The 15,583-nt window shown below is 38.5% G+C and overlaps 1 protein-coding gene across 1 annotated transcript in view; it reads right to left on the reverse strand.

Moving 5' to 3' along the window:
* Positions 1-15,583, reverse strand: part of LOC306662940 (antigen WC1.1-like) — a 129,478-nt gene that overhangs the window by 11,378 nt on the left and 102,517 nt on the right. The window contains exons 11-13 of the mRNA XM_079143197.1: positions 9,768-9,860; positions 9,377-9,691; positions 7,719-8,033 (exon numbers count right to left, since the gene is read on the reverse strand). Coding sequence (XP_078999323.1) covers positions 7,719-8,033; positions 9,377-9,691; positions 9,768-9,860 — 723 coding nt within the window. The remainder of the gene's footprint in view (positions 1-7,718; positions 8,034-9,376; positions 9,692-9,767; positions 9,861-15,583) is intronic.

Consider the following 15,583-nt stretch of genomic DNA (forward strand, 5'->3'; position numbering starts at 1 on the left):
TTAAGGCAGGGAAGCTGCTTTTCTGGGAATTCTGGGGTGAAATCACCCAGTTCAAGAAAGTCCAGATCATGCTGGCACCCTGCTGTAGCTCACAGTCCCAGGTTCAAACACAACCATCCAGAGATGAGTGTAACCAGCCAAGCACCAAACAACCTGTTTATCCTAACTCTTATCCTATTTTCCCTGAAGGTGCTCCCTACTGATCCCCTTTGGACTGTGCTGCTGTAGATGCAGCAAGGGCAGTTATTTGTCTTTGTTAGGATCAGACCCGTCAGTTATGCTTGACCCATCATGTGCATGCTTTGAGAATTTGTATAATTCTTGCCTTTTGGTCTTTGTTTCTTAATATATTATTTTCATGGCTTTTATTACACAGCCAGCCCACACTTCCAAAGGTTACCCACTACCTCCCCACACAGGTCATGGGCAGAAATATGGAAAGTATTATTTTAAATAACTTGAAAGTATTCTTTAAATTAATTAAAAGTATTCTTTTACATAAAAGAACAAGTAGAATTCAGGGAAAAGTTAAAAAATGGACAATAGAGAATAGTTGTCTGACACGATAGAAACATTTGCATAAACGCTCAGATAAATACAGAGAAATTTAATACATTAAAGAACATAGAGGTAACATGTAGCCAAGAAAAACAAAACAATGTTGAATAACAGTGGTGAAAGAGGGCATCCTTGTCATGTTCCAAATTTTAAAGGGAATGCTTTCAATTTTTCTCCATTTAGAATTATGCTGATTTTTTTATTTTGTTTTGCAAAATAACCGAGAAAATATTCATGGATCTTGTCCTAAGACCCCATCATGGGTACACATTATCCCCATTATTCCATCAACCTCCTACCCTATGCAGAGAACATTTCTAGAAATGATGGGTGTTTGCTCACTTTCCAGATTGGATGTCCCACTACTTCTCAACAAGTGGAGTCTATTGTAAAGAAAAACATTATCAATATATTATGTTATGATTTATTATCACATCAGCCTCAATAGGGTGAAGGAAAAAATAAGGTGAATGCTAGGTACAGGAAAAGAGTAAGCATTTGCCTTCGAAGCATTTACTATCATCTATCATCCCATCCTCCCAAGCTGTGGATTTCAGGCAGCTACCAGCAGAGGCTGGTGCGCTTTGTTTGCTTTTTGATTTTTTACCTTCTGTATGTTGTTTGACTTTAGATTAATGGTCAAGTTATTTTAAAAATCCAGTGTTTTCTTAATCAAGATATGAAATAGCAATTGAAAATAATTATTTCTACATAGTAATATGACAACATCTGATTTCAAATTATATATTCTGCTGTGTGCAATTGGGCAGGCCTATGATCCCAGCAATTTGGGAGCCTAAGGCAGGAGGATTGCAAGTTCCAGGCCAGCCTCAGCAACTTAAGGAGTCCTCAGTAATTTAGGGAGATCCTGTCTCAAAAAAAAAAAAAAAAAAAAAAAAAAAAAAAAAAAAAAAAAAAAGATATCCTGTGATCTTACTTACAACGATTGGCAGTCATCTTGTAGTAGTAAACCTAGCATGATATAGTATTACATATGGAAGGATATTTATTGCAGTATTGTTTGTAGATGAGAGAAAAAGAGAAAACAATTATAAATAAATAGCAAAATGATTAGACCAATATCCTTGATGAACATAGATGCAAAAATTCTCAATAAAATTCCAACGAATTGCAGACAAAAACATATTTAAAAGATACTGCACCACCATCAAGTGGGGTTCATTCCAGGGAAGCAGGGTTTGTTCAACATACAGAAAACAATAAATGTAATTCATCACATCAATAGACTTGAAAACAAGAAACATATGATCATCTCAATAGATGCATAAGGACCATTTGAAAAAATATAGCACTCCTTTATATTCAAAATACTAGAAAAAGTAGGGATAGTAGGAACATTCTCAACATTATAAAAGCCATATATGATAAAGCCAAGATCAACATAATTCTAAATGGAGAAAAATTGAAAGCATTCCCTTTAAAATTTGGAACAAGACAAGGATGCCCTCTTTCACCACTGTTATTCAACATTGTCCTTGAAATTCGAACCAGAGCAATTAGAAAGAAGAAAGAAATTAAAGGTATACAAATAGGTAAAGAAGAACTCAAACTATCACTATTTGCTGATGACATGATTCTATAGATAGAAGATTCAAAACATTTCACCAAAACTTCTAGAACTAAAAAGTGAATTCAGCAAAGTAGCAAGATATGAAATAAATACACATAAATCAAATGCATTCTTATACATCAGTAATGAATCCACTGAACAAGATATGAACTACCCCATTCACAATCACTCAAAAAATAAAGTACTTGGGAATCAATCTAATAAAAGAGGTGAAAGACCTCTAAAATGAAAACTACAGAACACTAAAGAAAGAAATTGAAGAAGACCTTAGAAGATGGAAAGACCTTCCATACTCCTGGATAGGGAGAATTGATATTGTCAAAATGACCATACTGTCAAAAGCAGTACACAAATTTAATGCAATTTCTATTAAAATCCCAATGACATTCTTCATAGAGCTAGAAAAAGGAAACATGAAATTCATTTGGAAAAATAAGAGACCCAGAATAGCAAAAGCAATCCTTAGCCTATTCAACAAATGGGTGCTGGGGAAAATGGAAAGCTGCCTGTAACAAAATGAAATTAAACATTTACCTGTCAACCTGCATGAAACTCAACTCAAAGTGGATCAAAGAGTTAGGCACAAAGACTTAGACACCCTGTGCCTACTAGAAGAAAAAGTAGGCCCAAATCTTCACCATGTCAGCCTAGGATATGATTTAACAAGAACCCCAAAGTGCAAGAAGTTAAATCAAGAATCAATCAATAGGACGGATTAAAACTAAACAGCTTCTTCTCAGCAAAGGAAACAATCAATGATGTGAAGAGAGTGTCTTCAGAGCGAGAGAAAATCTATACCACATGCACCTCAGATAGAGCATTAATCTCTAGGATATATAAAGAACTCAAAAAACTTAACACCAAAAAAACAAATAACCAACTAATAAATGGGCTAGGAACTGAACAGACACTTCACAGAAGAAGATATAAAATTGATCAACAAATGTATGAAAAAAATGATCAACATTCTCTAGCAATCTGAGAAATGCAAATCAAAACTAAGATTTCATATCACTCCAATTAGAATGGTAATTATCAAGAACACAAGTAACTGTAAATGTTGACGAGGATTTGGGGGAAAAGGTCCACTCATACATTGCTGGTGGGAATGCAAAACGGTACTATCATTATGAAAATCAGTATGGAAATTCCTTAGAAAACTTGGAATGGAATCATCATTTGACCCAGTTACTCCACTCCTTGGTTTATACCCCAAGGACTTAAAATCAGCATACTACAGTGACACAGCCACATCAATGTTTATAGCAGCTCAATTCACAATAGCTAAACTATGTAACCAATCTAGGTGTGTATACACACACACACACACACACACACACACACACACACATATATATATATATATATATATATATATATATATATATATATATACACATATTACTCAGCTTTAAAGAAGAATGAAATCATGGCATTTGCTGGTAAATGGATGGAGTTGGAGAATACCAGGCTAAGAGAAATAAGCCAAACCCTAAATACCAAAATCTGAATGTTTTCTCTGATATGTGGTTGCTAATTCACAATAAGAGGGGATAGGGAAGAATAGAGTTACTTTAGATTAGGTAGAGGGGAGTGAAGGGAGGGGAAGGGGTATGAAGGTAGAAAGAATAATAGAATGAAACAGACATTATTACCTCATATGACTGCATGACCTATGTGATCCTACAATATGTATAATCAGAAAAGTGAGAAATTATACTCCATGTATGTGTGATCTATCAAAATATATAAATGCATTTACTGTCATGTACAACTTATTAGAATAAATTAAAAATTAAAAAAAGAAAAACCAAGGTAACAATAGTGTGTATGATATAATCCCAATATTGTAAAATCAAATAAAAAGACTCCATAAGAGAAATGCTTGTATCACTATATGAATTTAGATAGGATTCTATGAAAATGGAGGATTGGGAAAAGAGTAACTATTAATTCTATTTACATTGGGGGAATATGAATGGATAAGGGATTATGCAATGTGACTAATGTTCCTTTTATATTTTAATGTCTATCCTTGATTGCAATGAATACTTAAGGGTTTAGTTATTCCACTGTATCAAAGACATATTTTTTCATGCTAAACCAAAAACAAACTAGAGGGAAGAATGTAAATCCCCTAGGGTCAAAAAAGTGCAAACCCAGCAAAATCAAGTGTGGCTGATTCAGGGAAGAGAGCAAAAAACATAGCACAGCGTAAGAGAAGGTGGGGTGGCCATCCCTTCATGCCTCCACTGCTCATTGCCCAGACAGGCAGACAGGCAGACAGACAGACAGACAGACAGCATTACTCATTCCTTGGGGGCCTCACATGGAGAGGTTCTTTTGTGTTAAACTTAGAGTGAACCCAAACCTACCAGTAGTATTCTGCACCCACGAGTCACAGCCCTGACCCCTGCAGTGGCTCAGAGTCTCCTCCCCCTTCCACAGGCAAGTCCTTCAAAGTCTGAGAACAGCAAGCTGACTACATCTTCCCTGGCATTTCCTCTAATTATGCTAATTACAGACTCATAAGACATGATTTCCAGTTGTTTCTATACCTGGGAGCCACAAAAAATATGCCAGTGATACTTCTAAAGACAGCTCACCTGCCACTCAGCAACACATTAATCAACTTGGGAATCAAATAAGTATATTTCCAGTGTTAAATATACAATATGTTACAGAAGACAAAGACCACAAAAGACTGTTAGAGAGTCCAAGCAACATGTGATCTTTTCTGAATTGAGATGAGAGTGGGAAAGAAGGAGTTTAAGGATTTAGGATGTATTTTCTGGTAGAGACACAGAACTTGCTACTATTACATTGAAATTAGAGGGAGAGTGAAATGGAGACATGAGAGTGAATTGAGAATAAGTAACTGGGCAACAATGATGGCATTTACTGGGATGGGGAATAGAACAGGGAGAAAAAGTTAGAGGCAGGAATTGAAGGGGTGGAATAAAAGACTCTACTTTGAAAACTAACTTTGGGCTGTCCAATATATATTCAAGTGAGGGTATTCACTAGTAATGGACTATATGAGTTTGGATTTAAGGGCAGAGATCAACTATGGAGGTTTATTACTAGGGGTCGTCAGAGGAATGATATCATCTAAGGCCATAAACTACAGTGAGATAAAGGAAGGAAGAGAGCTAAGGAAGAGTACAGAATCTAAAATTTAGATTCTAAACAGAGAAGTTCAAACTCTGTAAGATAGAATAAGAATAATCAGTAAGTTAGAGTGACCATCAGAAGGAAACATAAAAGAAGATTGACAGCTGAGACTTTCTATTTTCCAGTAAAGTTTGAGGCAAGAACATCATTTATGTGTAAGATGTGGTTTAAACAGCAGTGGGGGACGGGGGATCAGGGAATTTGTAGAAGGTCATGTTAGAGGGCAGGAGCACATGTGAGAGAAGCACACTAGAATATGGGGCCAGTGTGGAGGGTCCATCAGAGATTGGATCACAAATTCAAAGAGACAAGCAGGATAGTTTCACATTCTAACAGGATGTACTTGTCCAAGATTCGGCAGTCCTTGCCTAGTCTAGTGCAGGCAGGGAAGAGTTAGGTAGTTGACTCAACCATTCTTGTCCTTGATTGACAGAAGAGACCAGCGAGTTGAGTGTACTTAAAAGAGGAGGATTATAATGGGGCATCATGTTGTCTAATCAGGGCAAAAGGAACTTGTGCAATCATGAGGAGAGTGGAACACTGAGAAACTGATAAGGTAAAATATTTGGAATTTGCACGAGGATGAAATATATGAAAAAGGAGCATCAAGAATATGTTCCAGAAGGAGAAAGGGCAACAGTCAGAGAAGCAATCAAGATCTCAAGCTGGACAGTTAGTGATGGTCAACAGTGTGGCCATACACAGAGATGGGGTGAGAAGGGAGTGATTCAAAGGGAGAAAGTCAGGAACAGAGAGGTCAGGATGTTATCTCAGTTGTGCACAAGAATGCTGGCAGCACCAGGAACAGGAGACAGAGGAGCCTGGTGAGTCTTGTACTGCAGCCACCAAGATGAGGGGGAATGACCAGGCTGGAGAGTGACACCAACAGAAGTGGTGACTGATGCTACCTCATGGGGTAAACTTCAAGTAGCTGGACATGGAGAAAAGAATAAGTTGTTGAAAATGACAAAGGAAAACTGGAAACAGCAATATTTCTATTCTAAGACTTGGCCCAGTAACAGCATGTTGAAAGGGAAGCCTAGAACCTCCAAATGCTAAGGACATCATCACTTTCAGAGGACAGCCAGACTTTTGTCAGAACATGAAACTGAAGGGGACATTACAGGTCTTAAGAAATTAGAAGATGATAGGCTCCAGTTTCCAGCAGGTCCCATGGAATGTTTTCTGGGAGAGGGTGGAGTAAACATATTAGTTTGCAGTAGGACATGGAAAAGGCACAGAGGAGGTAGGATCAACCAAGATGACTGGGACTGTGAGAAGATGAATTCAAGAAGAAAATAAGGGGAGTCCAGACCCCTCATCTCAGCAATTCCCCATGTGTGCAGAGAAGATGAACACACAGCTTTTCAGCAGGATTGTTATTGTGGCCATGCCTTGGAGAGGCTTCATGCTCTTCTTACCCATCCAGGTAATCGTGCATCTCTCTCCCACCCTCCTGCTCTGCTCATGATGGGATTTTATCAGTACTTCAAGGTCACCATTCTCCTCCCACCTCCGAATTTACACTGATCAAATACATACTGAATTACTTCCTTCACTGGACCTCTACTGCTCCTTTAGGTCTCAGCCTAAATATGATTTCTCTTTTCCTCAAATTGCACATTTCCACAGCACCTTTCATGCCTTTATGACACCCGTATTTATGGCTGCTGTGTGTCATCATGCTGGAGGATAAATTCCATGAGAACAGGGACAGTATTTTTTTCTTGTCTCCCCTCCTGCCTAGAATCAAGTTTCTAGCTACAAATCATAAAATAACTTACCATCAACAATCTGACCTGAGAGTTTGTCTGACTGATGTAGATGGATTTCAGAGTAAAAGACCATGAACTTGAAGATGCCCCATTAATACTGGATCCCCAAGTTGCCCCTCACTTTCTTGAGGTTGTGGGGTGGATGAAGTACTTACTCGTAACCTTTTTCCACAACTAGATTAAATGATCATCATAATACCTATGAACAGTTTGCGGAGAGGTTTAACCTTCATTACATATGAAAAAAACCTAACACAATGATAGGACATAGCAAGTGATTTACATCATTGTGGTCAAATTCCTCACTTTACTAAGGAAATACAGATTAATTACTATAGTCTAAGACTGCATAAGCCATCTACTTAGTAGGTTTTTTGGAGGATGAATTCATGCTTCCACATATTCAATTTAATATCCATGGCATTTTCCACATAAATAGCTGTCAGAACAGGTTTACTTGTTTCTGTCATTGAAACAAGATTGACAATTGAGACTTAAATAATCTATATTCATACTTTCAACTTGTAGACTTATTTGAACTCATTCCTTTGGTATGAAAGTATGAAATTTCCCTAAAAACAACCTACAGAGTGAGGACGCAGGAATAGGCAGTAGGTCACCTGAACACATGATGTAAGCTTCCTCCTTTGGAGAGCAAGATCTCTGTTTCCAAGAGTCAGAAGGACACTGCCAGAGAGAGGTATCCGTTTTCCTACACCGGATATTATCCACCCAACGGGGTCTAGAGCCTTCTCTGTGAGGAACAGAAAAGTTGAGAATCCCACTGTCCCCACAGCCAAGGTGTCTGCAGATCACAGACAAGGTCACAGCTTCCATGGGGCTGTGGCAGACACTGCCCCAGGTGTTGTTGTTGAAAACTTCCAGCCACCCAGCACACTCCTGGTCCTGGCTCACCATCCTGAGGACCAGGAACTCTGAAATCAAGAGGAGAACATCACAACACAGTGAGTATTTACCCTTAGTGCTGTTTTTTTCCTTATCACTAGGTAGTGAGTACTCATTGCTAGCTTTTTTTTTTAATTTTTTTTTTATTGTAAACAAATGGGATACATATTGTTTCTCTGTTTGTACATGGCATAAAGGCATACCATTTGTGTAATCATAAATTTACATAGAGTAATGTTGTTTGATTCATTCTGTTATTTTTTCCCTCCCCCCACCCCTCCCACCTCTCTTTTCTCTCTGTACAGTCCTTCCTTCCTCCATTCTTGCCCCCCTCCCTAACCCTAACTCTAACCCTAACACTAACCCTTCATTGCTAGCTTTGCTGAAGAAATGCCCACTGTGTGGAAAGACAAACCTTTTACCCCTTTTTACCTGTTTTGCTTAATTGTATGTCACTTTCTATTTCTATGAAAAAAGTGTAGTGGAAAATGAGCAGGCAGGATCACTGACAGGGAGAGAGGAAAAGCTACCTGAATAAATATCTCACAGACTCTGGAAAGGGTGTATGGACAGTGGGGTGACAGAATAGTGAAGTCCCAGAAAATCAGTTCCTGATCCTGGGAGCCTGTGAATAGGTTACCTCAAGAGGCAAAGGGGCTTTGCAGACAGGATCCAGATGAGGATTGTTTTCATGTTGAGATAATTTTGGATTATCCTGGATTAATTAGGTGAGCCCAGTCTAATCACATTCTTAGACCTGTATTCTCAGAAGCAGGTAAGTTTCTAGCCGTGGTCAGAGGGAGAACATGAAAAAATGGTCAGAGGTATGCAAGGTGGTTTGAAAAAAAAGGAAGGGACCATGAGTCAAGGAATGGAGGCAGCTTCTAGAAGCTGCACTGGCAAGGAAATAAGTAATCCCAGAGTCTCAAAAGAACAGCCTACTGAAACCTTGTTTTCAGCCCAGCCAGACCCAGGTCACACTCTTAACTTACCCAAACATAAGATAATAAATTTGTGTTGTTTTAAGCCACTGACTTTATGCTAATTTATTATATAAGTGATAGGTAAAAAATGTAGTGGGTCTCAGGATGTTGTACCAACACTAACTGAAATATTAAGTCTGCAGTCAAATGAACCCTGCAGAGAATGACTGTGTCAGGGAACAGGTCTGAGAAGGAAAGAACAGAAGTTCAGTTGCTGCAGTAGAAAATTGTAGCACCTCATCTTCTCCTCTGCTGGAAGGACAGGTACTGTGGGAGGAGCTTCCATCCCTCTGTCCTCCCTGTTACCTCCGACCCTAACATATGGTTCAGACACCATCCTGCAGAACCTCCCGTGCCCTCCCAGCCTGTGCACAGTGTGCACCACAGACCTGAGCAGATGACCCCAGCATCCTCCTTGTGCCTGCAGTTGTGCTGCCCCCAGCCCTGGGAAGGGCACTGCCACACGTGGGCCTCCTCTCCTGTGCAGTTCAGCTCATCCAGCCAGATGGGCCCTGACCCCTCTCCAAAGTGAGCAGAGAAGGTGGCCTCCAGGGCCACTCCACAGCCCAGCTGTCTGCACACCACGTGGGCATCACTCAGGTCCCAGCTGTCATCACAGATGGAGCCCCAGGAGCCCTGCTGCAGGATCTCCACTCTCCCTGCACAGCGACCACCACCATCCACCAGGCGGAGCTCTCTGCTGTCTGGGGAGAGACAGGGTCATGTCAGTGGGCGTTTACACAGGGAAGAAGAAGGGTCTTGTGCTGGGGCCTTGCTCACCTGAGCAGTTGGCAGTGTGTCCCTCTGAGGCTGCAGGTCCTGCTGGGTCAGACCAGGAGTCGTTGCACTGGGGCAGCAGCTGGGTCTGGTTTCCTACAGAAGGGGTTAGAGAGCAGGAAACTCAATTAAAATATATAGTAATCTAGTGAAGGCATCTGAAAGCTTTAGGACATAAGCAATAATTTCCTTCCTATTTTTCAGACTCTTGTGCTTTATGTCAAGCACTAGGAAAGACTTTAGGAAAGTGGGAATATATCTGTGGTACTTGAGAGCACTGCGCAGCTCCCATGGCAGCAAGACTTTTGGAGTAAAGTTCAGAGAAACGTAAGAAATGGGATCAGCTATTTTTCCCTGGAGGCATTATGCATTCAAAGGTAGAAGGTGAAACTGAAAAATCTCAACATGTTTGCCACATTGCCTTGGGAGCATACAAATATAATTTAGTAACAAAAAGTTGGTTCTTTGACAAAGTAAACAAAATAGACAAACCCTTAGCCACACTAACAAAGAGGAGAGAGAAGACTCAAATTACTAAAATACATGATGCAAAAGGAAATATCACGACAGACACCACTGAAATACATAACATAATGAGAAGCTACTTTGAAAATCTGTATTCCAACAAAATAGAAACTACCAAAGACATTGACAAATTTCTAGAGACATATGCTCCTCCCAAACTGAAGCAGGAGGACATACAAGATTTAAACAGATCAATATCAAGCAATGAAATAGAAGAAGGCTTTAAAAATCTACCATCCAAGTAAAGCCCAGGACCAGACAGATTCTCAGCCGAGTTCTACAAGACTTCAAAGAAGAACTCATTCCAATACTTCTCAAAGTATTCCAGGAAATAGAAAAGGAGGGTACCCTACTGAACTCATTCTATGAAGCTAATATCACACTCATAACCAAACCAGGAAAAGACACATCAAGGAAAGAAAATTTTAGACCAATATCCTTCATGAATATAGATGCAAAGATCCTTAACAAAATATTGGCAAACTGTATCCAAAAACATATTGAGAAAATTGTGCACCATGATCAAGTGGGGTTCATTCCTGGAATGCAAGGATGGTTCAACATTCGTAAATCAATAAACGTAATCCATCATGTCAATAGACTTAAGGATAAGAATCATGGTTATTTCAATTGATGCAGAAAAAGTGTTTGACAAAATACAATACCCCTTCATGGTCAAAACAACAGAAAAAATAGGGATAGTAGGAACATACTTGAACATTGTAAAGCCTATTTATGCTAAGCTCATGGCCAACATCATTCTTAATGGAGAAAAACTGAAACCATTCCCTTTATAAACGGGAACAAGACAGGGATGTCCTCTTTCACCACTTCTATTCAACATTGTCCTCGAAAATCTAGCCAGAGCAATTAGGCAGACTAAAGAAATTAAAGGGATACGAATAGGAAAAGAGGAACTTAAGCTGTCACTATTTGCGGATGACATGATTCTATAATTACAGGATCCAAAAACCTCCCCTTGAAAACTTCTAGACCTCATCCACGAATTCACCAAAATAGCAGGCTATAAAATCAACACACATAAATCTACAGCATTTGTATACGCAAGCGGCAAATCAGCTGAAAGGAAAATGAGGAAAACAACTCCATTTGTAATAGCCTCAAAAAAAATAAAATACTTGGGCAGCAATCTAACCAAAGAGGTAAAAGATCTCTACAATGAAAACTACAAAACACTGAAGAAAGAAACTAAGGAAGACCTTAGAAGATGGAAAGATCTCCCATGTTCTTGGATAGGCAGAATTAATATTGTCAAAATGGCCATACTACCAAAAGTGCTATACAGATTCAATGCAATTCCAATTACAATCCCAATGACATACCTTACAGAAATAGAGCAAGCAATCATGAAATTCATCTGGAAGAATAAGAAACCCAGAATAGCTAAAGCAATCCTTAGCAGGAAGAATGAAACAGGGGGTATCGCAATACCAGAACTTCAACAATACTACAAAGCAATACTAACAAGAACAGCATGGTATTGACACCAAAATAGACAGGTAGATCAATGGTACAGAATAGAGGACACGGACACAAACCCAAATAAATACAATTTTTTCATACTAGACAAAGGTGCCAAAAATGTGCAATGGAGAAAAGATAGCCTCTTCAACAAATGGTGCTGGGAAAACTGGAAATCCATATGCAGCAGATTGAAATTAAACCCCTATCTCTCACCCTGCACAAAACTCAACTCACAATGGATCAAGGACCTTGAAATCAGACCAGAGACCCTGCATCTTATAGAAGAAAAGGTAGGTCCAAATCTTCACCTTGTTGGCTTAGGATCAGACTTCCTTAACAGGACTCCCATAGCACAAGAAATAAAAGCAAGAATCAACAACTGGGATAGATTCAAACCAAATAGCTTTCTCTCAGCAAAGGAAACTATCAGCAATGCGAAGAGAGAGCCTACAGAGTGGGAGAAAATCTTTGTCACTCATACTTCGGATAGAGCACTATTTTCCAGAATATATAAAGAACTCAAAAACTCTACACCAAGAATACAAATAACCCAATCAACAAATGGGCTAAGGAAATGAACAGACACTTCACAGAAGATGATGTACAAGCAATCAACAGATATATGAAAAAATGTTCACGATCTTTAGTAACAAGAGAAATTCAAATCAAAACTACCCTAAGATTCAATCTCACCCCAATTAGAATGGTGATTATCAAGCATACAAGCAATAATAGGTGTTGGAGAGGATGTGGGGAAAAAGGTACACTCATACATTGGTGGTGGGACTGCAAATTAGTGCAGCCACTCTGGAAATCAGTGTGGAGATTCCTTAGAAAACTTGGAATGGACCTACCATTTGACCCAGCTGTCCCACTCCTTGGCCTATACCCAAAGGACTTAATCAGCATGCTACAGAGATACAGCCACATCAATGTTCATAGCAGCTCAATTTGCAATAGCCAGACTATGGAACCAACCTAGATGCCCTTCAATTGATGAATGGATAAAGAAACTGTGGTATATATATACAATGGAATATTACTCAGCTATAAAGAATAATAAAATTATGGCATTTGCAGGCAAATGGATGAAATTGGAGAATATCATGTTAAGTGAGATAAGCCAATCTGAAAAATGCAAAAGAGGAATGATCTCACTGATAAGTGGATGATGACACTTAATGAGGAGTGGGAGGGGGACCAGAATTGAGGAAGGAGGGACTGTATAGAGGAAAAAGAGAGGTGGGAGGGGTGGGGGGGAAGGAAAAAATTAACGGAATGAATCAAACATCTTTACTCTATGTAAATATATGTATATGTAAATGATATGCTGTTACTCCTTGTACAAACTGAAACAACATGTATCCCATTTGTTTACAATAAAAATAAATTAAAAAAAAAAAAAGAAAAGAAAAGCAGGAGACATCACAAGACCAGACCTTAAATTACAATAAAGAGTTATAGTAACTAAAACAGCATATATTGGCACCAAAAAAGACATGTAGACCAATGGTACAGAATAGAAGACTCATGGGCAAACCCACATCCATATACAGTTATCCCATACTAGACACAGGTGCCAAAAACATACATTGGAGAAAAGTTGACTTCTTCAACAAATGGTGCTGGGAAAATTGGAAATCCATATGTAGCAAAATGAAATTGAAACACTCTCTCTCACCCTGCACAAAGATCAACTCAATGTAGATCAAGGACTAGAGACCCTGTGCCTAATAGAAGAAATACCCAAATCTCTACCATGTCAGTGTAGAAACTGAATTCCTTCATAAGACTCCTAAAGTGAAAGAAATAAAATCAAGAATCAACAAATGGGATGGATTCAAAATAGAAAACTTTTTCATAGAAAAGAAAACCATAAAGAGCAGGAAGAGAGAGCCTACAGAATGGGAGAATATCTTTGCCACCTGCACCTCAGATAGAGCATTAATCTCCAAGATAGATAAAGAACTTAAAACACTTAACACTGCAAGCCCAAATAATCCATTTAATAAATAGGCAAAGGAACTGAACAGGCACTCCATGGAAGAAGAAATATGATCAGTCAAGAAATACATGAAAAAATGTTCAATATCTCTAGCAATTTGAGAAATACAAATCAAAACTACTCAAAGATTTCATCTCATTCCAGTCAGAATGGCAATTATCAAGAATACAAGAAACTGAATGACATTCTTCATAGAAGAGAAATATTAATCATGAAATTCATTCAAAAAAACAAGAGACCCAGAATAGCCAAAGCAATCCTTAGTAAGAAAGGTGAATCAGGAGGCATCACAATACAGACCTCAAACTGTATACAGAGCTGTAGTATTAGAAACAGCATGGTACTGGCACCAGAACAGACATACAGACCAATGGTATAGAATAGAAGACACATGCACAATCCCACATCAATGCAGTAGTATCTCATAGTAGAGGGTGCCAAAAACATTCACTGTATTAAAGATAGCCAATTCAACAAACGGTGCTGGAAACAATGGAAAGTCATATGTAACAAACTAAAATTAAATCTTTATCTCTCACCCTGCGAAAAAAGCAACTCAAAGTGAATCAAACACATTGGCACTAGAATAGAGACCCTGTGACTACCAAAAGAAAAAGTTGACCAAATCTTCACCACGTCAGCCTAGGATCTGACTTCCTTAACAAGACCCCTAAAGTGTAAGAAGTTAAATCGAGAATCAATCAGTGGGATGGATGCAAACTAAACAGTTTCTTCTCATCAAAAGAAACAAGCAATAATGTGAAGAGAGAGCCTACAGAGTGGGAGAAAATCTTTACCACGTACACATCAGACAGAGCATTGATCTCTAGGATATATAAAGAACTCAAAAAACTTAACACCCAAAAAACAAATAACCAATTAATAAATGGGCTAAGGAACTGAACAGACACTTCACAAAAGAAGATATACAATTGATCAACAAAGGTATGAAAAAAATGGTCAACATCTCCAGCAATTTGAGAAATGCAAATCAAAACTAAGATTTCATATCACTCCAATTAGAATGGCAATTATCAAGAATACAAGCAACTGTAAATGTTGACGAGGATTTGGGGGAAAAGCTCCACTCATACATACATTGCTGGTGGGAATGCAAAATGCTGCAATCATTATGGAAAGGAGTATGGAGATTCTTTAGAAAACTTGTAAAAGAACAACCCTTTGACCCAGTTATCCCACTCCTTGGTTTATACCCAAAGGACTTAAAATCAGCGTACTACAGTGACACTGCCACATCATTGTTTATAGCAGCTCAACTCACAAAGCTGAACTATGGAATCAACTTAGGTCCCCTTCAACAGATGAATGGATGAAGAAAAGGTGGTATGTATACACAAGTAAATATTTTTCAGCCCTAAAGAAAAATTAAATCACGGCATCTGCCAGAAAATGGATGGAGCTGGGGATTATTATGCTAAGCAAAATGAATCACAAACCAAAAGCAGAATGTTTTCTCTGATGTTCGGATGCTAACTCAAAATAAGTGAGGGTAGTGAAGAATAGAAGGACTTTGGATTAGAAAAAGAGGAATAAGGTATTGGAGGGGGAATGGGAATACAAAAGATAATAGAATTATCATGTGAACCGAATAAGAAAAAATAAAAATATATAATAAAAAAGTCTGACTCAAATATGGTGTCACAACATTAAGATTTGAGGAAACTTTGCAGAATGTATTTGGTGTTCCTTATCTTACCCTACTTTTCTGTATGGTTAAACTAAGTAAGTAATAATAACCTATAGCCTTTGTCTGTCAAAAAAATTCCTCTGAATAACCATTAAA

The sequence above is a fragment of the Sciurus vulgaris genome, assembly GCF_902686455.1.
Source record: "Sciurus vulgaris genome assembly, chromosome: 5".
Lineage (NCBI taxonomy): Eukaryota > Metazoa > Chordata > Mammalia > Rodentia > Sciuridae > Sciurus > Sciurus vulgaris.